Source organism: Limanda limanda, chromosome 15 (assembly GCF_963576545.1).
Source record: "Limanda limanda chromosome 15, fLimLim1.1, whole genome shotgun sequence".
In the NCBI taxonomy this organism is placed as follows: domain Eukaryota; kingdom Metazoa; phylum Chordata; class Actinopteri; order Pleuronectiformes; family Pleuronectidae; genus Limanda; species Limanda limanda.
Window position 1 is genome coordinate 15,943,715 of NC_083650.1, and position 23,128 is coordinate 15,966,842.

Sequence of the window (23,128 nt, forward strand, 5' to 3'; positions counted from 1 at the left end):
TCAGCTAATCCCTAAACACATTAACCAGAAATTCACACTTTTACCCTGGACTTAGTTAAACTATTACATTTCTTTGATTCTGTAGCTCCAGTCAGTGGAAGAAACCCTGTTTGAGGTGAGGGACCAGCTCTCTCGCTCAGGGGTGGTGAACTCTGACCTTGCTATACCTCTGTTTGACTGTCTCCTGAGAGTGGCTTTGGCTGAGGTGTCATCCTGTCCTGATCCCCCTGAGGAAAAGCCAGACAGGGTGAGTCCTGCCTCGGGAAAACCTGTGAGTGTTACATGCACCTTTTTTATTTATTTTTTTAAGGTTATTTGAGCTACTCATGTCAAGACGAGAGGCAGGTTCAGGTTAAAGCTAGTCAGGTATCAGACACTCAATTCCACTGTACACAGGTGCCATTATTGTTCATTACGGTGTAGAGGTTAGTAAATTGTAGTATAATAGTAGCCTTGATCAAATTAACAAATTAACTTGTTTAGTTGTCTCTGATGTCAGCACACTCACCTTTCTGGATCTGGAGACCTCAAACTCTCTGTAATTAAAAATGTTAACCACAAAAGTATATATTTAATTTACAGTTGATTTTATAACTGGTTTCCCAGAAGAATTAAGTAAACAGTGTTAAGTTACCTGCTGCTTCTATGGCTGAAAACTAGTTTAAAAATATTAAAAGCAGTAGTGTTTATTTACCAAATGATAGCCATTGTTAGCTCAAGTATGACCTCATATTTAAACCAAACGAAGTCCTTGGGTATACTTGGATTTTTAGCCTTTTTTATGGTAGTGTAACTTTTTAAGTCTTATTCAAACATACAAAAGGTAAATCATTTGTAACATTTACACATGTCGACAATTTCTCACTACAATGATTAGTCGGAAAGAAAGTCCTTAAGTCACAGAAACTCCTTCCTCCTCCACAGACGCCATTAATGAGAGACTTTCAGGACCGTATATGGTTAAGAGCAGAATGTAACTGCTTTTGTTTGTTCCGTTAAGTGAGATGAACACAGAAAAAAAATACAAAGTTAAGATATGATCATTTGTCATCTTGATGTCCTCACTGAAAAAACTTTAAACCTGGTACAGGTTACCTCCTAACTCGCAACCTTATTTTCCACAAGTATTAAAATGCCTGTCTGACTATGCCTGTTCCAACACTGGAGGATTTAGATTTTTATATAATAGATTTACCCATTTCTTAAGAGCTTAAGTTCTTTCTAGGCAAGCTCAGCAGTGTGATGATCACTAACCAATGCAAAGTGTGCTATGCGCTTGTTTTGAAAGAAATAGAAATAGTTTTGAACGAAATAAAGGTATGTATGACAGTAAACCTCCTGTTTGAAACAGAAAAGGTTAGAGTTTTATTGTGCCTGTGCGTGCGCGTGCGTGCGTGCGTGCGTGCGTGTGTGTGTGTGTGATCATTAAGTAACTGGGCTGTGCGACTGCTCCACAAGTCAGCTGCTCTTTGTCTTATGACCAAAATCTTGTACTTTCTTTCCTTTTCCACATCAATTGAAAACATGTTATTAGCGACTAATTTCTTCAGTGAATAAAACAGCAGTTTTTGGTTCTTAGTATTTTTAGCATTACACTCTTGGTCGATGAGTTTTTCTTTTTGAAAAAAAAAAGATAAGATTGGGTAAGAGCTTGTGAAATGTTTTTTTATCTTGCCAACTGCTTGACAGTTGACCAGGCAATGATCTTGACTTATTTGTATTTGGACTGTGCTCGGACTGCAATTCAGGATTTTGCAGTCTTGCTTGTCCTCCCCCTTCCTCTCCGTCTTTCTCTCTCTCACTCCTTATCACTTCTTCTTTTTCACTCTTTTTCTGTCAGAAGCTCCAGGTGTTGGCGGAGGGGGCGGCTCCAGCAGACGATCTCTCCGAGGAGGTGGACGAGGTGCAGAGCTGTGGAGTCAAGCCCCCGGGGGAGGAGGAGGGCTACGACGCCGACAGTGAAAGCAACCCTGAGGACATGGCCAAGCAGGAAGAGGGTAGGTCCACTCTTATTGCCACACCATACAAACACACACACACACACACACACTCAATACTACTTCTGTTTACTTCTCAAGAATCCACATCTTCTGCACCCTGTCATCGCTACAAATAATAGTAGCTAAGACAAGTTTAACGTCATTCGCGTTGTTTGCTTTAAGTCTTATCTCTGGATAGTTACATAGTACTACTGCTCCTCCTCGTCTACCATTTGTTTATTTTGTCGGTGATAAATGTCAACAGATCCTGATGGATTGAGAGGTCATGTTTTGCATTCAGCCTCTGGCCTTGGGAAACCATATTCCTTCCATTATGACTCGATAATTCAGTTCATTTTTAGCATTATTGCGTTCATTTAGAAGGTTTCATTTTTGATATCACCACAGTTTTTCTGTACTATGCTGTTTAAGTGCAGGTACGGGCTTTCAGTGTCATGTAATGAACCACATCTTCCTTTGACAGGCTGTTGACCATATTGTGGTGAGTTGTTGTTGCGAGCAAATGACATGGCAGAAACTCGGCTGCATGCTTTTCTTCCCCCTCACAACAGCCTCTTGTGTCAGCTCTGCCTCCGCACTCCGGTGTCGCGGGTTAAGAACGTGGCCTGATTATACCCCTTCTACTTTTTCATTCCCCTCTGAGTCATTTTTTTCAGTCTGTGGCCTCATGTGCTAGAGCTTGTGACTTAAAGTGACCATCAAATAGAGAACATTTCCTGTAAGTATCTTACGTCATGGAAAATGGCGAATGTTTGACACTGACCTCATGCTAGACAAATACATGAATTGTCTCCAACCAATGCAGTAACAGTGCAATTCAATCAGCTTATCTCTTCTTAACATTGAACAATCTGGTTCAATCTGAAATACATGCTTTCACCCCAGGATTTTCTCTTTATCTCCAAATTAAGATTTTCTGGTTCTATTAGCCGCTGCCTTCTCACAATCCCTCTGAATGACATAACTTACACTTCATGCTTTTGTAAAGTCTGTGTTCTAAGTCTCCTTAAATATGTACATGTTACTGGTTCCTTGTGTTCACTTATGTAACCTATGAGATTAGGTTGATTTTAATGTTTTCTAATAAAAAATTGCATTTATTTTCCAAAATTACTGCAAGAATGATTGTGAAATGCAAACTTTAATTAAATTAATTAAATGTATCCTCAGACCAAACAATAGCATTGAAACCTCCCACAAAACTCTTTTAAGGGAGATGGGGGTGATAGCTAGAATATGCCCTGTTAGCTTGTATTTACTGAAGGCTGTATGTATCTGGGTGTGTTAGTGTGTGAGACTGAGGCAACCTGTGTAGTTGTGAGAGAGAGCGAGAGAGCAAGCAAATTAATGAATGGAGTAACCAGAAGCCGCAAGGGAGCCTGCTGGGCTGCTCTCCTGTAAATCATGAGGGGACTTCCATGCCGCTCTGAGGCTGAGCACAGGATTGAGGGTAACTCATTTTTATGAGCTGCATCCAAGATGGGAGCTTGGAGCTGAAGCAGAGGGAAGCGTGTGTATCATGAAGCTGTTTCACTAACGCTGCCCAGCAGTGGGTGTTTCTGTGTTAGCGTGTGCCGGTCAGCTTGATGTCTAGAATCTCTCCATGTCCATGTGCGAGTCGCTTGTGATTCTAAACGTCTCCTGGTGGCTGTGATTGTTTTCTCAGGAGTCAAGGTGGAGCCCAGCGGGCTGCGGGAGTTTGCAGCCGTAGTGGACGGGCCCGGGCGTGGTGTGCTGCTCTTCCCCGAGATCTGTACAATGGAGCTGCAGCTTCTCGCCACTGGGTCCCCCGACTTGGAGGTTCTGAGTCATGTGTTTCACAGCTTGCTGGATGCAGTACACGCCGACCCCCGCAATGCTGCCTTACTCTATGATCAGGTCGGACTGACCACTCCTTCCTCTTAACTGCCTCACAAGTTTATATTTGTCTTATTTGTGTCCTCAACTGTGCCATGACTGATAAAACTTACTTCTTGTTCTGGTCGCACAGGGAGGAGTCAAAACCATTCTCTCTGGGTTTCACAACATCCTCAGCCAAACAGATCCCTCCCTCACAGGTTTGTTATTTCCCTTTTCTTATTTCTGATCCTGTAGGATTTTGTTCATGTGTGTTACATCTTAGGAAAAACAACTGAGGACACTCAGTTTGCTCTGTTCCTTGGAGGCTTTTTAACTGGCTGCTGACATTTCAACAAGATTTTGATATACTGTAAATACTCGTATTGTCTGTAGCCTTTTAATTTTTTTAACTGATATTTTTAACTGATAACAGGCACTGGTGACGTTGTGTGTGTCTGTGGTGTTCTCGTGCATGCCCAAGTGAGTGAAAACTGTTTACGTAATATGCTCTTCATTGGTCCATATTCAGATTGCCAGACTGTGCTAGTGGAGCTCCTGGTTGCCATGGTGAGCCAGCGAATCACAGCGGAGGAACTGGCCCTATTGATTCGCCTCTTCCTGGAGAAGACCCCACCTACTGTAAATAGCAAACCCTATCAGTCATTCAACAATGTTCTTTTAGCTTGCATTCAGGGTGTTGACACCATTAGCTTATGATCACAGCATGTGCACACTCAGGCTCATCAAGAACAAGAACTTATTTGTTAGACTTGATCTCCGACTTGCTCACTTCTCAACTCTTTAGAACACGCAATGCCCCCCCTGGGTCCACATTTTTCTATATACAATTAACACCAGTGTGTGAGGAGCAGCTGTGATGCCTCAACTTATTAACACATTGTTTAATTGGAATCCGACAGCAGACATCGTCAATAACCTGTCTCCAAGAAATTTGTTTCCAGAAGGAAAAGGAGAAGTTTATTTTTAACCATGTGAATGTAATGACATGTGACATGTGACATGTGTGTTTTCCGTCTATGAAAATAAGACACCTCAAGGCTGAAGTTTCTGCTCTTTTGGTTTTGCTATACAGGCTTTTCTGGTTTAGACACTGTGTATTCTGCTGGATTCTTCTGTTTTATCTATGGTAAATTTCGTTCTACTTCTTAAAGGCGTTGTTATTTTAATAGTTTCACACAGTTAAAGCATTATACGTATATGCAGAGTCAACTCAGATCTTTGAAGTTTTTCCTTTAACAAATCTAAAACTGATCAAATGCTCCTCTCATTGGTCATTCACTTTCTTTTATTGCCAGGAGATTTTACTGAAGGGCATCCTGCAAGTTGTTGAAGCCAATGTGAATATGGAACCTCTCCACTTCCTGACCTTTCCAATAATCCTCGGGGCTTCGACACAAGGAGGGGTGTCTCCCAGCTCCAGACAGAACGGTGCTGCTGGTGGCAAAAGTGTTGGTTTGCTCTGGAAGGGGAAACTCTCTCCTGGGCGCAGAGAGGGGGATGTCGAATACGGATCGAGCCATGTCAGTTCCTCTCCCTGGCACATCGCTCCTCTCCACTTGCCCTTGGTAGGGCAGAACTGCTGGCCCCACATGGCCAGTGGTTTCAGCGCCTCTATGTGGCTGTGGGTAGCAGAGCAAGAGGAGAAGGACAGGGACAAAGACAAGGGTGAGACACAAATACTTTACCAAGAAGCTTGTTTGCCTGATGACCATAAAATGTAGCTAGTTTTGAGATTCCTCTCATTATTTTTCCAGAAGAGAGTAACCCTCCTGCAGCTGATTCGCTCCTGGACTGCTCTCAGGCTGGGACAAGACTAGTAGAAGAAGGCCTCATTCATATTCTGTCCATGGGCTCTAAGGCACTGATGCTTCAAGTGTGGGCGGACTTCTCCACAGGCTCTCTAACATTCAGGTGAGCTCCAATGAAGACTGCAACCTCAAAGATTAGACCTATTAAGTATTCACGTTTCATTAACCTTTAAGTATCGTAATCTGCTGTTCCCTCAGAATTTGTATAGACCCAAATGATGAGATAAAAGCTGGGCTCCTGGCGCAGGCAGAATCTGCTGAGGGGCTGCTCAGGCCAGGCCAGTGGCAGCACCTCGGCCTCACGTACACCCAGCAGCCCGAGGGCAAGAAGAACATCCATGGCCGAGTTGTTGTTTGGGTGTGTGGCATCAGGTGAGAGACATGTGTAATAGCAACAGTAAGAAGCTGTCAGTTTGTTTTTTCAAGCAAGTTAGTGATTCATAACTTAACTTTAAACATCTCTCCTCTTTAGGAATTGTGAGGTTTCTTTGGACTACACGCTACCTAGAAAGTCAAGTTTATCGTCTGACAGCAACAAAACCTTCTGCATGTTGGGCCACTGTGCGCCGTTCTGTGAGGAGCTGTTGAAGCAGGGTGGACGCTGGAGAATGGGCACTGTGCTTCTCTTCAATGGTAGGTCTCCTGTTAACTCCTATCTTATCTTCTTACACATGCATACATGTACAATCCATTTCCATTCATCTGTCTTCTGTAATCACTAGTGGTACATTGACCAAAAGCTTATCCAATCTGGTGGCTGTAAAAGGCTGTAGCTGGTGTGATGTTTGGCATGCTGCAAATTCCCAACATTCTCTTGGGAGGCTTACTGAATACTTCTCTTGTTGCCTCTAATTGGCTGTGAATGGCTTGTGTCTCAGACGAGCCCAACCTGTGAACCCAACTGATGCCTTTACACGAGCTTTAGCGTCTCTGCTGTACTTGGAATTCATCGCAGGTTCCTGTTTCATGAAAAGAAGAAATAAAACATACATTTTTAGCGCCTCAAGGATCTCACTTTGCATTGCATCATATGTTATAAGGAAGTTGTTTCACCCATGTCTGCTTGTTTACTTGTCAGCAGGACAAAAATATTGAAACAGTTTGCTTTAAACTTGGTGGATGGATGAAGCAGAGAAGAACCCATTAACTTTTGGTTCACTTTAAGATTTATCCAAGATTCATGTTACATAACTATAGACCTGTTATATATGTTGTGGACTTGTGTACTGACATCCAAAATATTTCCAATGATGTTCAAACCAAGAGAAACACCCAGATTCATTCAGGGTAACGTAACATTCCATTTTGGAGGGCCGTCATTCACACATTTTTCGATAATAGTGGTGAAGATGTCAACTGCCATGATTCCTGGCTGCTTCGATTGTCATCAATTGTTTGTTATTTGTTGTTTTAAATGAGAAATATTAAAGGTTTAACAGTAAGCTCCAGATGTCTGGATGATGAACAACAAAAAAATACAATTTGTTTATATTTTCAGGTTTTTGTAATGTTTCTGTCTCCAATTCTATGTTTTCTGTGTATTTCAGGGTCAAGAATTGGATCTGAGGAAGCCTTCTACCTGTACACCCGTGGGCCCGACCTTACTTCGATCATGCCCTGCAAATACGGCAAGCCCAGTGGGTCATTCTCCAAGTTTGTCACTAAGGAAGGGCTAAAGTGTGACCATGTGCGAGAGATCCTAATGAAGAACAAGGATGTGGACACAACAGCTTTGGTGGTACGTCAGAGCACAAAACATCACAAATGAAAGAGACAAAAAAAAGTTTTATTATGTGCGTTGTGTGATCTTTTAGCCAATTACTGTTAAAATGCAGATTGACGCTGCTGTTGAAACCTGTTATAGTACATTGTGATTCAAGTGCTCTGTAAGCATAGTAAATCCTCCGTATGTCTCATTTAAAGTGTCATTTCACGGTGTATGAGTAATGTTCAGTTCCAATTAGTTGTCATCAGTGATACTCCACAGTAGGAAGTAATTTTTCCCCAATGGAAAAAGCTATTACAGTTAAGCAGCAGCTATTTCAGTCAGACTGAAAATAGTTTTACTCCCATTAAATGCTAATAGCTTTATTGATAATAGCTCTGCTGATAAAGAAGAGAAGGAAGTAAGACAAGAATAACGAATGATTTCCTCTTTACATTTTTATAACTTCTCTGGCGCGGGTCTTGATCCGTGCTGGAGACTATTTGGGCGACTTATTTAAACAAAACAATTTAATATAAATCTTTTAGAAATGACTTGAGATGACATTTAATCGTGTGAATTGTGTTTGTCAACAGGAGAGCTTGGCGGTGGTGTATGCCCCCGGCAGCCCCAGCGTCTACACTATCTACGAGCCTGTAATCAGACTGAAGGGTCAGGCCAAGACAGTGGTCACCCAGCGACCCTTCAGCTCCAAAGAGGTGCATAGTGTTTCCCTGGAGCCCAACACTCTCAGGGCTCTGCTCCCCACCGAAACTAAAGGCCTGCAGAGCGTCCTGCATTGGATCGGAGGAACGGGAAATTTCGTCTTCCTCTTTGCACAGGTGGGTAGAATTTTAGAGCTGTAGAATTAGGGGTTGAAATTTCAAGTTGTCATGATATTTATCGCATTAATTGAATGCTGTGAGACAGTTTGGCTCCTGCTATTAAAATGTGTCCTGAATGTGTCTCTTGTGATCACTTGAAATCACATCTCATTCCCCCTGTCTATATGCAAATAAACATGTACGTCTTTTGTGTACATGTACATGACCAACAGTATAAGTTTAGCAGGAACATTGGGAATTAATGTAAAACGCAACACATACAGTAAATGCATCGGCAAACTACATTGGTAACTTGTATACCTATAACTCAGTTTTATTATGTTCATTTTCTTTCTGTCTCTCATCTTGGGCTGGGTGGCATCCAGACTGTGGAGCTGTGTGACTGTGAGAAGACCCAGGCGCTGGCCCTGCAGGTGCTGCTGTCTCTGTCCAAGTTTAACCAACACCGTATCCACGAAATGGACTGTTACCATGGTTACTCTATGATCCACCAGGTCCTCATAAAGTCCAAATGCATCGTGGGATATCATATGCTGAAAGTGAGTCACACCTTGACATTTTTGCTGTCTTATGTTCCCACAACTTCATCTCACGTTTACGGCGAAACATATTCACCGACGCTTGTTGTCAGTGTGAATCGGATCCGGCCCGATACTCAGGTGCTTCTCGGAGCTGGTGCATGTGACACTGCTGTTACTTGACCCTCTGGCTGTGTCTGTAATTGAGCTGTGTGATAGCTGTGTGCTGAAATGGATTCTGTCTCAGTCGATGAGCACTGAGCTTCTGCAGAGTCTCACAGCACCTCCCGATTGCCTGGGTCACTTTTGTCTTCCAAACACTTAATTGTGTAGCACAGAACTGACTAATGAGTGTATCAAACTTTACTTTTCTATTTATATTACCGGTACTGATAACTCAGGAAAATGAACTGTAACTGAACTCACTCATCAGTCAATAAATAGTTGTGTGTAAGCCTTCAGATTTCTGTCATACCTGAGGATACCATAGACCCGAAGGAGTGCAAGATTTATGATCACTGCAGTGAAGCTGGTCACAAATGATGGACTTTGATCGATACCAACCGGGCCACTCTGGGAATAAATGGCATTGGTTTTTGACAGAGTGATAAGCTCTCCAAAAAATTACATGGAAAATGTATTGATTTCCCTCCTATCTGTGATTCTGCACTGCAGGGTAGTTTCTGCAGAGTAAGCGATTCTCATATGTTTAATATATCTGATTAGAAGGAACAGCCCTCTGAAATCTACTGTAGAATTGGATGTAACTCATGTGGCTGCCACATTTTGTCTCTGTAGACGCTGCTGGATGGGTGTTGCAGTGGACCCATTCTCATCCTGGGGGATGATGGGCAGTTTCGTTTGGACACCGAGTCCATCGCTGTGGTTCAGGACATCCAGCTTCTCTCAGACGTCCTGTTGGACTGGAAGATCTGGGCCAAGGCTGAGGTAGACACTCGCACAACTCCAGATTAAGAATTTTCATACATTTTTTATCATAATGAACTGAAGGCCAATAAACATAGACATGAACATGCAGTTTCTCTCAGTTTTATCCCCAACAATCTAAAACATAATTATGGATTTCACACATTTCTTGTTTCACCCAAGGTCTGTAAACTCCTTAAGAGACACCGAAAGCTCAAAACATGATCATCTAATGATTAGATAGTAATAAATTCATACACCGCAGGAGCTATTCTCAGTTGCAGGCTCATATATTTTGGATTTAACCATGTTTCTTAAAAAAAAATACCCAGAATTGAAAGTCTGCAAATTGGTTTAAACTAATGAAAACAAAGGTTAAGGGAGAAAGCACAAATTGACTATGCAGTCAAGCTTGGTAAACAATAATCACCCGCCTTTTTAACAATTTAATAAATCAAAGAAGCAAAAATAATGAGACCTTTGAGATTTCATTTTGTGCAGCACAGTTTTATCGCGATGAGGAGTGATAGTACGCTTAACTACACCATTAGCTGTTAAACCAGGTCCGTCCCTCTTGTTCCCTGTTGTTTCTGTCAGTGCGGAGTGTGGGAGACGCTGCTCGCTGCCTTAGAGATCCTCATCAGGGTGCACCACCCTGATCAGGTTTTCAACATCCGGCAGTTTCTGAAGGCTGAAGTTGTGCATCGCTTCCTGCTCACCTGCCAGGTGCTTCAGGTAGGTCACCATCACAAATCCACTGTGCCCTCTCTCTTCAAGAGCTATTAATAACAATATTGTGTTTGTGTTAAGGAGCACCGGGACGAGTATCTGACTGCCATCCCACAGGAAGTCTGTTTGTCATTCGTCAAAATCATCCAGGAAGTGCTCGGGTCACCTCCAGATATGGACCTGCTCAAACTGATCTACAACTTCCTGCTGGCTGTTCACCCCCCAACCAACACTTACGTCTGCCACACTCCATCCAGCTTCTACTTCTCACTGCACATGGGTGAGGAATCGGGGCAGCTGAAGGCCACGTCTCTGGATTAAAGTTCCATGAATTTAATGCACTGAGCTCTTTTGATGTCTCTGTTTGTCAGATGGGAAGCTGTACCAGGAGAAGGTGCAGTCCATTATGTACCTGAGACGCTCCAACAGCGGAGGGAAGTCTGCCAGCAGCTCTGTGATGTCACTCTCTCCGACCGTCTTCACTGACGCTCATGGCGAAGGTACGACTCCTTCAGCTGTGTTACCCTGACCTTAGAGCAAACGCTGCATCCGAAAACAATGATGATAATTTAATCTAAACCTTCCGTCTGTTGCTCACAATTAAATTATAAATGGTAAGATCGGCAAAGCTTTTATGATTGCTTGTGCCTCTAACAAGGGAAATTTGTCAAACATGTTTAGTGCTGTATCAGCCCGATATTCTCTGTGATGAATAACAGTCATCAGAGTTTAAGTTTAGGTTCCTAATGTAAACACCATTAGTTCTGGGAAAAAACCTGATGCATGAGCATTACGTTTGTGAAACTCCCTCCCATCACTACTCTGCTTTTACTGAGATGGAATCTACCTAATGCTCATAACAATTCTTCTCACAGAACCCTCTTGTTCATTCATCCTATATATCTTTCTAACAGTTCCCTTTCTCTTCTTTTATCTAAGCTTTTATTGTTCTACTTAGTCTTACACTCATAAGCCCCTTTTGTCATCATAGCCTTTCTTTTTAAAATGAATTATTTTTATTTCTTGCAAAGCACTTTACAACTTTGGGAAATGGCTGTATACATGAAATAGATTTGTTGCTAGATCTGCTTTAATAGATTAGCAAAAATACAATTATGAGACTAAAAATATAAAAAGAACTGAAATTTCCTGCACTAAACCTGTTCACATGAGATTCCTTTTTACCTGTTTCTCTGCATATACATATAAAATATTGACAACAAACAGCCATGCTGCTGCTCTGCCACATCGTATTATTCATCAGGTTTGCAATTTATACTGTAATCTTCATACAATGCATCTGCCTACAAACAGGACCTTCCCCTGAACATGGAAGTGATGATCTGTCGCTACGCCCACCCAGTCTGGCGCCATCTCCATACTCCTCCCCGCTGCTGACACCTCGACTCGGACACGCTAGCTCAAGTGAGGCCAGCGAAGGTGACCGGCTCTCTCTTGCCACTCAGCAGGCTCGGGGCAGCACAGAAACGCTCAAGAAGGGCGGAGGCTGTGACGAGCAGCTCCTGAGCAGCTGTGAATCAGCCAAGACAATCTGCGACTCCAAGGACATAAGTGAGGGGGGAGCTCTGCGCACGCCCTCCATCAGCGTGGAGGAGGAGCGGGACGAGGCGGCAGATGTGGACAGCCTGGCAGAGGGGAGCGTGGGGGTGGCCGAGTCTGAGGACAGGTTCGACTGGGCCAGTGAGGAGACACCGCGGCGTCCCGACAGTCTGAAAGGGATTCAGTCCTTCCAGAGGAGCCACAGCAACCTGGCTAGTCTGGGCCTGGCCTTTCCAGCTTCTAACGGGTCGTTGGCTGTTGGCCGGTGGCCCAGTGCGGCCGACCGAGGCTCCATGCCTGAAGACTGGGAGAGTTACACTTACTCCCCTGGCTATGAGAGGGCCCAGAGCAAGACAGAGTCCAATGACAGGTACGCTGCCATTGTACTCTGTCAAATGGTGTAAAACATGTCAATATGTTAAATTAACCCTATTAATATCTTAGTCAAGTTGATTGTGAGTACTTTTCGTAGTTTTAAAAAATAAATCAGTTCTTCAACCACAAGTTTTCATTTCCAAAGAAAAGCCGGTTAAGGGATTTACAGTCTTCAGCCTGCTAAAATTTGAAAATGATTTTCACATAAGTGTCAGCGTCAGTTTACTTGATATGAGCTCACTGAAGGCTTAGGCAGATTGGAAATTAAAAAAGAGATTTGTTCATTGTAATCCTGTTTTCTCATCATTGCGTTGGGCTGTTATTAGACACAAAATGAGATGTCTGACTGTGGGAGATCTGTCTTCATTTGTTAAATTTCAAGCAGTCAAGGAAAAAAATTACACTTCTCATATAAATTCATGGTTGGTGTTTTTTATGTTGTGGGAGATGCTCATAACAGTGAACATTGTACAAAATTCAACATCCTGTGCAATCAAAAATATATTTAAATATATTTAACACTACATTTCAAGAGTACAGTAAATCAACATTGAAATCTAAACGTCTTTCTTTTAGGTCCAGTACTGAGGACTGCCTGGTGCTGATCTGCTGCGGACTCTATGATCTTCTGAGAGGCGTCTTGCTGCTGTTGCCTGATCTCATGCTCGAGGACGTGATGGACAAACTCATCCAGCCAGAGGCTCTCATCGTTCTGGTCAACCACTCGTCACCGCTCATACAGCAAGGAGTCATGAAGGTTGGTACAGGATCCTCTCTGCTCTAATACACATGGAAAGCAGGCTCATCTTATGTAGCAACAGGAGTCATGTACATTTGTTGTACATTTCAAGCTTTTAGCAAACACATTTCTCTCAAAGTCTCACAACAAGTGAAACTGATGTGCAAGATTAAAGATCAGAGGTGTTTTAGGAATTTGAAAAGAGCCTGGTTAGCTGTTTACACCGGTTTCCTGTCTTTATGCAAAGCTAATCAGCTCAAATCTGTAGCTTCATACTTATCAAACAGAGATGTGAGTGGTAGCAATCTTCTCATTTAACTTGTGTTAGGAAGATGAATAGGTTATCAAAAAATGCTTAATTGTTAATCATCTTTATTGAAGATTTAATACTGAACTCGTGTGCCATTTTAATGATAACATCTCAGATGAGTGTGAGCACAGCATACTCAATGTAGGAGAAGGTGGATGAAATCAAAGCGACGCCTCCTTTGCAGAGTTTTAAATCTGTACTCTTAAGATCTAATGTCATTCTCACCACTCTCCTCCAGCTGTTGGATGCCTACTTCAGCCGTGCTCATAAGGAGCAGAAGGAGAAATTTCTTAAGAACCATGGTTTCTCACTGCTGGCCAACCAGCTGTACATCCACCAGGGCAGCCAGGGGCTTCTTGAATGCTTCCTAGAGATGCTATTTGGACGGCCTGTGGGCCTGGAGGAAGAGTGAGTCTGGGAACAATCACATACTCATTATTATACCATAACATCCTCTTTTGTTCACATTCTAACATAAGTTTTTCTTATCTGTGTTGCTTTCTAGTTTGGACCTGGAGGAAATGGAAAATATCTCTCCCTTCAGAAAACGCTGTATAATCCCCGTTTTGGGCCTTATTGAGAACTCTTTGTATGAGAACTCCCTGGTGCACAACATCTTGTGTATGCTGCTGCAGCTTCTCAACGCCTGCCCAAAGCTGGCTGACATCCTGCTCGACCATGGACTGCTCTACGTGCTCTTTAACACCCTCTCCACCCTCAATGGCATGGAGAATAGGTATGTCTGCCAGAACAGAGGATGAGTCATTCAAACACCTTCAAGGGTTCATGTTTTTTTCTGTCTTGAACCTTTTAACCGTGATAGATTAGTCCTCTCACTGTTCATTGGTCTGGTGGTGCATACTTCCTCTGCTTTGTGTTCTATTGTTTTGCTTTTTCTTTCTTTACAGTATTCCCCTGAATGACTACAAGCTCTTGGTGTGTGACATCCAGCAGCTGTTAGTGGCTGTGACGATCCACTCCTGCAGCTCCTCAGGGTCCCAGTACTTCCGCATCATCGAAGACCTTATTACCTTGTTGGGTTTCATGCAAACCAGCAAGATGCGTCGCACGCAGGGTGAGGACTAGTGTTCTGAAATTAAATATATGTGCAAATACATCAGTTTTGTCATCTTCTTCGCTCTGCAGTTCAGGATGATGTGAAGCTGTCAAGCTCTGCTGCAGAAATTAACGGTGCTGTCTCTTCATTATCTACAACTGCAGAGTGGGAGCTCATTTGAGAAGAAATAATTGAAGAACTATCTCACATCTTCATCTTCCCACTAAATGGTTTTTCTAATTTGTGAACTTGGTCTTTGAAAAATATCTCTCCCATCTCGTCCCCATTAGCTCTTACTTCTTTACAGTTTTCCGATCTGTTATAAACATTCTGTGATCTGTACGTCTTCTGTATGTGGCACCCTTTATTTTTGGTAGTCTGTCATTTTAGTAATTACTAGTGCACTGTCTAGTGCCTGTTTGGAATGGGCTGTTGCTTGGCCTGTGGTAATGTTGCAGCTTTCTTTCTAAAATTGTAAAGCTGGCCTGCAGGAATTGATTGAAGACCGATTGCAGGAATCAGTCCACAGAACCCTGAAGCTGCTCCACAAAGAGCTGTTCACTCCAGTTGTTGTTGCCGTCACTTCTGTTGATGAGCGCTAGCCATTGCTGCTTTAGACCGCTAACTGTCTGTTTCTTCAAATTGTATTAATATTAAATGTATCATGCACTTCCTTGGACCTTTAAAAATACTCATACCCAGTGTGAGGCTGATCAGATAACAGGTCTCAAGATATACATTCCACATTCAGACAGACAGAGGTGTCTGCAATTATTAGATAGATTTTCAACTGTATTACTGAACCAATTTGGCCTAATGCAAAGACACATATCTCTCTTTTCAAGTAGGATTCAGGATACTTACTTTACTGCATTTAAGTCTCTCATTTCAAGGTATTAAATGGCGTCTGTTCGTGAGAAAGTGCATGAGTGTATAAGTCTAATTTAGCATAATCTGCTATTTTATAGACCTCGAAGTAAAAAGCAGGATTTATAATTGGTAGATGAAAACCTAAAAAGATAATATCAAGTAATTATTGTGTTATGAAACCCAAAAATTGTGTTTTGTCCTTATAGAAATTGTGTCCTTAAAGTTCTCCATAAACTCCTAGTCTGTGATGCACAGCACACAACATTTGATACGACAGAAATAATATTATGAGCAAATGTTTAGCAAATCAGTGTATGCGATTTTTTTGTTATTTTTAATAATTCAGAACAAAGATGTTTGTGCTGTGTCGTGGAATGTGAGGAATATCATGTTGACCTCTTACATGACAACCTTCACTGTCTCTTGTTTTTCCCAGAGATGGCCGTAGCGTTGCAGTTCCGTGTCCTTCAGTCTGCTATCGAGTTTATTAAGACGACAGCCAATCAGGAACCTCAGAAGCTGAGCAGCTCAGTTAATTCATCGAGCTCTCCACATCATGCCATCCACCAGAAGCGCAAGAGCATCGCAGGTGAGTGTCTCACTCTGATGCCGCAGTAGAAATCTGCTCTGCAGTGTTTGTCTCATCCTGTGTCTCCAGGTCGAAATGACCTCCATTTGTTTTTCACTGCTCCGCTCTCACATGTCTGTTCCTCATCCCGATCTGAAGGTTCCATTGCCATGAAAGACTCCATTATCCCCCGCATCCCCAGACAGCACTACTGCTCCTATGGCCAGATTCCCATGTCCCCTCCCTTCAACTTCCTGTCCCAGGACTCCCCCCTCAACTCCCCCTCAGGAGCTCCATCCTACATGCTCCACTGTGAAGCAGGTAGCTGGGACTGCGGTCTGCAGCGGAGAACATCCCCTTTGCCATGGGGCATGTTTCCCAATTTTGTAGTGAACTCACCCTTTTCCACCCCTAACTCACATTGGTGGAGTTAATTTGCCCAGTACCCTCATGTGCTACTGGTGCGTTTGTGTGTGCATGTTTTGAATGCTTAATTAAATCACTGTTAAGCATTTCAGCACAGATGGCATTTTGATCAGTGAATCTTTATAATCTTCCCTGTTTTCAATCATACATGAGACATTTACATAATGTTACTCTCGACTTGAAAAGAAAAATGAATGTGTGCTTTGACTAAAAAATGGCGTTCTCACTGCTGAGCTCACACCAGTGTTGTGCTTGCAGGCCGTCGTCGGTTCTCTCTGGCGCAGACTGACTCCCTCCTGATGCGGATGCGCTCGGTAGCCAGCGATGAGCTCAACCAGATGATGCAGAGGAGAATGAGCCAGGAAAACCCAATTCGTGCTAGCGAGACAGAGTTCGTCCAGCGGCTGCAGAGGCTTGTTGTTCTTGCCGTGAACAGACTCATTTACCATGGTGAAAAACTCCTCCCACCTACCTGTTCTAATCTTCATTTCCTCCTTCACTTAAAATGAGCATAAACTGACATGCTGTCTAATCTGTTCTGTTTGAATGCGTCTCACTTATTTCAGATGTAAGTCAGGACTTATTTGACCTGCTGAATATCCCAGACTCCCCAGACCAACAGGTTTTCACACCAGATCCAGGTGATCAACTACATGACGATAGTGGCTCCGGCTCCGCCTCCGTCCCGCACTCTCCGACTCCCTTCATCCTGCCGCCGGCCAGCAAGAAGAGCTTTCAGAAAGACATCCTCAAACTCATGATGGATGGGATCAAAATCAGCCTGGTAGGACAAACTCACAGAGAAGCTTTTTCACCTGTAAAGGGACAATTTGATTGTGAGACCATACATTGACGATCTTGATCTCACAGGGCAGCACGGGTCGGGGAGGAGCCCCACATCAGCAGTGGCGAAGGATCCTTTGGTCGTGTCGGGACACCTTTCGGGTCCAAATTGGTCGCCTGCTGGTGCACACACTCAGCCCCACACTTCCCCTGTGTGACAGGAAGGAGACGCTGGAGTTTGTGTTTGATCCAAGACATTTGGATATCCTCAAGGAGAGTCTCAGCCCGGGTCTAGAGGTTAGTGTGAAGGAAATACATCATTACAATCCACGCGTCAGCTCGGATACTGTTCACTGCAAAGTATTAAACCTAAAAATTATACAATTCTGGTAATTCTTAGACTTTTTTACTCGTTCAGACACGTTTTCCAGGAGTTTTCAGGCCTTGTTTCTCAAAACAAGGCCTTTGCATTGTTACATCATCCCTCTGCTTCCTCCTCTCAGGCCTTGCTGAAGGTCAGCTTCCTGTGTAAGGCTTCTCTCCTGTCCATCATTGTGTGTGATTTTCTTTAGTGACAAATAAATATTTCATCTGTCCTTCCTTTGCTCTCCCCCTCTCTCTGCTTCACTCAGCACGGACCGAAGTTGTCGCTGTACCTGTACGAGATGCTGCACGATCACAAGGACAGCCTCACCAAAGATGAGCAGAATGCCGTGGGTGTGTTCATGACCTCACTCAAGCTTTGTGGCCATCGTTGCATCCCACCCAATGTTCCACACAAACAAGACTTGCTCAGGGCCATAAAAGAAGTAAGTCCTAAACTGAGAGCCATTTTTAAAGGGAAGTAAAACAATTTCTAAGCACTATTAATATAACATGTGAAAATTGCCACTTTTGTCCAGGTTATTCCGTAAATGCAAAGCTCAACCTTTCAGAAAATATATGCTAAGAACTTGGTTCCTTGTATCTTTATTCGCACAGGAAAAAATCAAGTATGAAACCGAAGAGAAAACAAGCAAAGTGGCGTGGGAAAAGAAGATGGCAAACACTCAGAGGAAGTGAGTCTGGGCTTTTCTTCTGATGTTAAATTGTTTTTCAGAGCAAGAAATTGGTGGTAAGCTCCGTTTCTTTTTTCTTATTCTTCTGCAGTCTTATCCAGAGGCTTGATGGAAAGTCCAAGGACATTTCCAAGATTGCAGCTGATATCACTCAGAATGTGTCTCTGCGGCAAGGCATGGAGAGGAAGAAAGTCATCCAGCACATCAGGGGACTCTACAAGACGGACCTCAGTGCCAGCCGCCACTGGCAGGAGCTGGTGCAACAACTCACTCATGACCGGTATGCACAGAAATATCTTCCTCACATTGGCAAACGCAATATCGGAAAGTGCAACAAATAAATTGCTTCTGTAGTGATGATAATTATCCTCCTGCTTATTCCATTTAGACTTTAATGACATTTTAATGTGCAGCGCTTTGGCCGTAGTTTGTTTGAATAAATAATTTGGAATATAATAAAAGATTCTCTCAGTATGCAGGGCACCAGAAAAATGAAAAAGAAAGTACAATTTATAAGATGATCAAGTCACGCAAACGTTTTGATCTACACTTTTATAAATCTTTATGAGGTGGGGATGTAACCAGGTTTTAGATTCAACAGCCACAATAGCATCTCTGTTAGCTTATGCTAACATAGAGCTTACAGCTAAATGCTTACATACTGACTATACAAAAATGCTTTTTATGCTATTTATCAGGTATAACAATTAGCATCTTCACCATCTTAGTTTAGCATGTGTATGTTCCGTAACATTTTAACCTGCTGGTGGCGCTAGATGACCAGTTGTCTGCACAGATTTCATCCATTCAACACTGAGATATTTTAATTAGACTTAATTGGGTGACCAACATTACCATTCATTGAGATATGTTAATTTCCCTTTTATGTGATATTTCAGCTGCTATTTCGGGGTAATTTTGTCCTCCTACACAATTTGCTAAAGACTGTTTCATCAGACCTCTATGGGAAATTGTAAAATATAAACTTCTGAAAATGTTTCAAACATTTCTGAGGACATAAAAACCCCGCTGTCAGTTTCCTTCGATACTGATATGAGTAGACAAAGTGTTTGAGACAACTGTAATGGTCTGTTTCAGAGCGGTGTGGTACGACCAGACATCCTACCCGACATCCTGGCAGTTGGACCCCACCGAGGGGCCGAACCGGGAGCGAAGACGGCTACAGAGATGCTACCTTACCATCCCCAACAAATATCTGCTCAAAGACAGACGCAAACTTGAAGGTTGGTACAACCTTTTTTATTCCAAAATTCTGTCTAAGTACCTTTGTGTTTGTCTAACTTAATCTGACCTTCATCCTTCAGACACTATGACGCCACCGCTGTCCTTCCTGTTTGAGGATAAGACTCACTCCTCCTTCTCCTCCACTGTCAAAGACAAAGCCACCAGCGAGCACATCAGGTATAACTTTCTCCCTCTCTGTCTCTAAGCCTTAAAAAAGCATCATGTCCGTCTCAGGATGATCCAAAGAAGACGCATTAAGAGATGCCCATGTTTTATTCAGATGGCGAATGTCTTGTTGAGGAATATCTTTTTGTCCTTAGGTTCACCAGACGCTGCATCAGCGTCGCCCCCTCCAGAGAGACAGCAGGGGAGCTACTTCTGGGTAAGTTGCTGACCGCCGCTCGCAGCTGCTCCATGCATAATATACTCAGGAGGTCAAAAAGGCACAGAGAATAATGTGCTCTCTGTCTGAGCCTCTTGAGCATATTTCTCTGCCCTCATACACAAGTGTTTGCTACTTATTCAGTGTGGCAAGCTTTTGTTTGTCTTCTTCTTAAGACACCAAATGTTAAACATTCTGCGCTGTGTCACAGGAAAGTCTGGGATGTACTTTGTGGAGGACAATGCCGCTGATGCTCATGACAACCAGGTAAAGACAGACTTTACTGTGTTGGCTTTTCCAGGGTGGGGCATTGTATTACGTAAAGAGTCAAACTTTTGTGTTTGAACAGAGTCTTCACGGGGAGACGGAGGCACCTTCTTTTTCCTGGACATATGAGGAGATCAAAGAGGTGCACAAGCGCTGGTGGCAGCTGAGAGACAACGCTGTGGAGATATTCCTCACTAATGGCAGGACCCTGCTGATAGCCTTCGACACCACCAAGGTTAGTCAATAACATATTGAATGAAAATTTAAGAAAGAAATGCTGAAATTAATGCAAACATAGCTCGTGACGGGGATAGAGTAAATCCTTTCCCCTATTTACTCGAACAATTTTTATTTTATTATTGCAAAGAACTGATTCGATTTATTATCAATACCTCTCCCCAGCAGATCTCTGCTGGAAAATTAAATCAATGTTTCATTTGACTATGAGAATGAATTCACACGGGATGCACTGTGATAAAAATAACGAGATGAAAGAGCCACTGATGCTCAAAGTAAAAGACGGATGAAAAGACAAAATGCGACTTGAAAAAAACCTTTGCTGTGTGAGATAATTGTTGAATTGCCTTTTTGTTATTCTGTTCCTGATGTCTGTCGAGCTGTGAAGTCTGTGCCAGGAATTAAACATGATGATGATAAGATACAGTGCCATAGTACTCTGTAAGAAAAAAAAGCTGTTGTTATTTTGCACAGCTTTCATTTAGATACTAAATGTGACTCTTTGGTAGTACAACTGACTTTTGTACACATCAGGGATTTCAAGCAGGTATTTACTATGCAGACACGAAGAAAGATAAATTAACAAGATGATATTTCCATTTTCTGTTTACTTAAGGTAATGCTTTGGTTATTTGTCCAAACATTAGTGTGCCACTCAGAAAGAATTGTAATCAGTATGCTGGCTGTTGGTCTGGATGTTTTCGGCATTAGTGCTTTTATTTTCTCTGACTTGGTTTGGTTTTAAATGCAGGAAACGTAAACTAAACTAACTAAAGACAGATTAATTTATTCTCTACGGAGAAGAAGGTTTTTTAAGGCACCTTGCTCATTATTTCAGTGGTATAGGAAAGACAGAGACACAGCAGGTTTTATCAATCAGCTTACAATGGCAGATTTATACTTTTCAAATGTTAACTTCCAGTCCTGCCACTTTACTGTTTGAAATAATCTTAAAGTTCTCTCTGTTGTTGTGTTAGTTCCGTGACGACGTCTACCACAACATCCTGACCTCTGACCTGCCCAACCTGCTGGAGCACGGAAACATCACGGCCCTCACGCAGCTGTGGGGCTCTGGTCAGATCTCTAACTTCGAGTACCTCACACATCTGAACAAGCACGCGGGCCGCTCCTTCAATGACCTCATGCAGTACCCTGTGTTCCCCTTCATCCTGCGAGATTACACCAGTGAGACACTCGACCTGCAGGACTCAAGCATCTACAGGTTAGAGCTGGATGATAACTTTGCCACGTTTCCCATGCTTTGTGAGTGGAGTGTGTCAGGGATTAGTCTTCAAGATCAAGATCAAGATTCAAGATTTTTTTTATTGTCAAATGCACAGAGATAACATGAAGCAGTCGCTGGCAATGAAATGCTTGAGTCACAGGCTCTCTTTTAGCAATGCTCAAGTAATTACAACCAAAAAATAAATAAATAGAAATAGTATAAAATAGAATAAAAAAGAATATCAAACATTTAAAATAGAAAATAAAAAATATATATCTAAATCTATATCTTTACAGATGAAGAGAAAAATAAAACAACAATAGTGCAATTTGTGCAGTAATGCAAATATTCAAATATGCCACGGTGCTGGTGCAAATATGCAAATATGCTAAGGTGCTGGTTTGGTGGAGTTATTGCATTTCAGAGGAATTTAAAAGTCGTATGGCCTGGCGGATGAAACTGTCTCTGAGCCTGGTGGTGCGGGCCCGGATGCTGTGGTACCGTCGGCCAGACGGCAGCAGGGTCTTTAATAATCCGGTTGCTCTTCTTCCTGCTGGGTGTAGAGGTTCTCCATGGATGGTAGTGCCGTCCTGGTGATGTGCTGGGCAGACTTCACCACCCTCTGTAAAGCCTTACGGTTGAGGGCGGTGCAGCTGCCGTACCAGGCGTAGATGCAGCTAGTATCTTATGCATTGTAATAAACATTTGTACCTCTACTCTTTAAACGCATTAGAAAGGACTCTACTGGCAGGTTTTCTTAGAGTTATTTCAACCTATTACAATAAATCAGAGCAGATATTGCTAATAGATGAAATCTGTTATGTTTAATGAGTGACAGGTTTTGCCACAGGGTGATAGTGTACCTGTGGGGGTGGGTTGTGTGGCATGTTAGCGATGTTCATGTAGGACAACATGCAGTTCAGAGGGGGAGAGTTTAACCCAAGTTATTTCCTGTAGCAACAGTTGACAGATGTTCCCTAAACAGCTCACATGTGGTCGATACTTCAATTCAGTGATGTTTAAAAAACAAGTTATAGTTAGACACTAGCTAGGCAGCTGTGCACTGTGAAACAGCGTGTTCCCCCCATTGCAGAGCATGCAACTCAGACAGGTGTGTGGCCAGAAGAGTGAAATCATTCGTCAGGTAGCATCTTAGCGATTTTATTTATGAGGCGAGGCCTTCAAGATGCTGTTTGTGTGTACAGCCTCTATTACTCCGGACTATGTATCATGTTTTAACTCAATCAAACTGCTAATGGTAAAGATATTAAAAAACCAAGGGGCATTAACAGAATTCCTCGTTGTGTCCAGCTTCAGCTCGGTTGCTAGGCAACAGCAATACTGGCGGGATAGGCTGGTGAAGCCAATCATGGAAAGCCTCTGTAGACCAGCCCGTCTCCTTTCAGTTCGGTCTACGCAGCCCACGAAGACCGCCTCCTTCGTGGGCCGGGTGGACTGCGTCCCTGAATTGAGATGCAGCTCATGTCATTTGCCACTTTCGAAAATCACAGCTCATAAGTTCTTTGCTTCTTATTTTGTCGTTTCTCAGGAATTTGAACAAACCCATTGCAGTCCAGTCAAAAGAAAAAGAGGATCGTTACGTGGACAACTACCGGGTAAGGCCCTGTGTTTGC

At 42.8% G+C, this 23,128-nt stretch overlaps 1 protein-coding gene across 1 annotated transcript in view; it reads left to right on the plus strand.

The window, feature by feature from the left end:
• lyst (lysosomal trafficking regulator) overlaps positions 1-23,128 on the plus strand; it is a 52,702-nt gene that overhangs the window by 24,487 nt on the left and 5,087 nt on the right. The window contains exons 8-42 of the mRNA XM_061087184.1: positions 86-247; positions 1,841-1,997; positions 3,667-3,878; positions 3,991-4,057; positions 4,369-4,478; positions 5,156-5,525; positions 5,615-5,771; positions 5,867-6,040; positions 6,141-6,301; positions 7,216-7,406; positions 7,970-8,215; positions 8,584-8,757; positions 9,535-9,684; positions 10,261-10,398; positions 10,474-10,672; positions 10,764-10,892; positions 11,707-12,322; positions 12,904-13,084; positions 13,615-13,784; positions 13,882-14,112; positions 14,285-14,451; positions 15,740-15,892; positions 16,556-16,747; positions 16,864-17,081; positions 17,168-17,377; positions 17,713-17,889; positions 18,062-18,138; positions 18,230-18,418; positions 19,237-19,382; positions 19,464-19,560; positions 19,704-19,765; positions 19,977-20,032; positions 20,115-20,267; positions 21,247-21,491; positions 23,044-23,110. Of these exons, the coding sequence (XP_060943167.1) occupies positions 86-247; positions 1,841-1,997; positions 3,667-3,878; positions 3,991-4,057; positions 4,369-4,478; positions 5,156-5,525; positions 5,615-5,771; positions 5,867-6,040; positions 6,141-6,301; positions 7,216-7,406; positions 7,970-8,215; positions 8,584-8,757; positions 9,535-9,684; positions 10,261-10,398; positions 10,474-10,672; positions 10,764-10,892; positions 11,707-12,322; positions 12,904-13,084; positions 13,615-13,784; positions 13,882-14,112; positions 14,285-14,451; positions 15,740-15,892; positions 16,556-16,747; positions 16,864-17,081; positions 17,168-17,377; positions 17,713-17,889; positions 18,062-18,138; positions 18,230-18,418; positions 19,237-19,382; positions 19,464-19,560; positions 19,704-19,765; positions 19,977-20,032; positions 20,115-20,267; positions 21,247-21,491; positions 23,044-23,110 (6,204 nt within the window). The remainder of the gene's footprint in view (positions 1-85; positions 248-1,840; positions 1,998-3,666; positions 3,879-3,990; positions 4,058-4,368; positions 4,479-5,155; positions 5,526-5,614; positions 5,772-5,866; positions 6,041-6,140; positions 6,302-7,215; positions 7,407-7,969; positions 8,216-8,583; positions 8,758-9,534; positions 9,685-10,260; positions 10,399-10,473; positions 10,673-10,763; positions 10,893-11,706; positions 12,323-12,903; positions 13,085-13,614; positions 13,785-13,881; positions 14,113-14,284; positions 14,452-15,739; positions 15,893-16,555; positions 16,748-16,863; positions 17,082-17,167; positions 17,378-17,712; positions 17,890-18,061; positions 18,139-18,229; positions 18,419-19,236; positions 19,383-19,463; positions 19,561-19,703; positions 19,766-19,976; positions 20,033-20,114; positions 20,268-21,246; positions 21,492-23,043; positions 23,111-23,128) is intronic.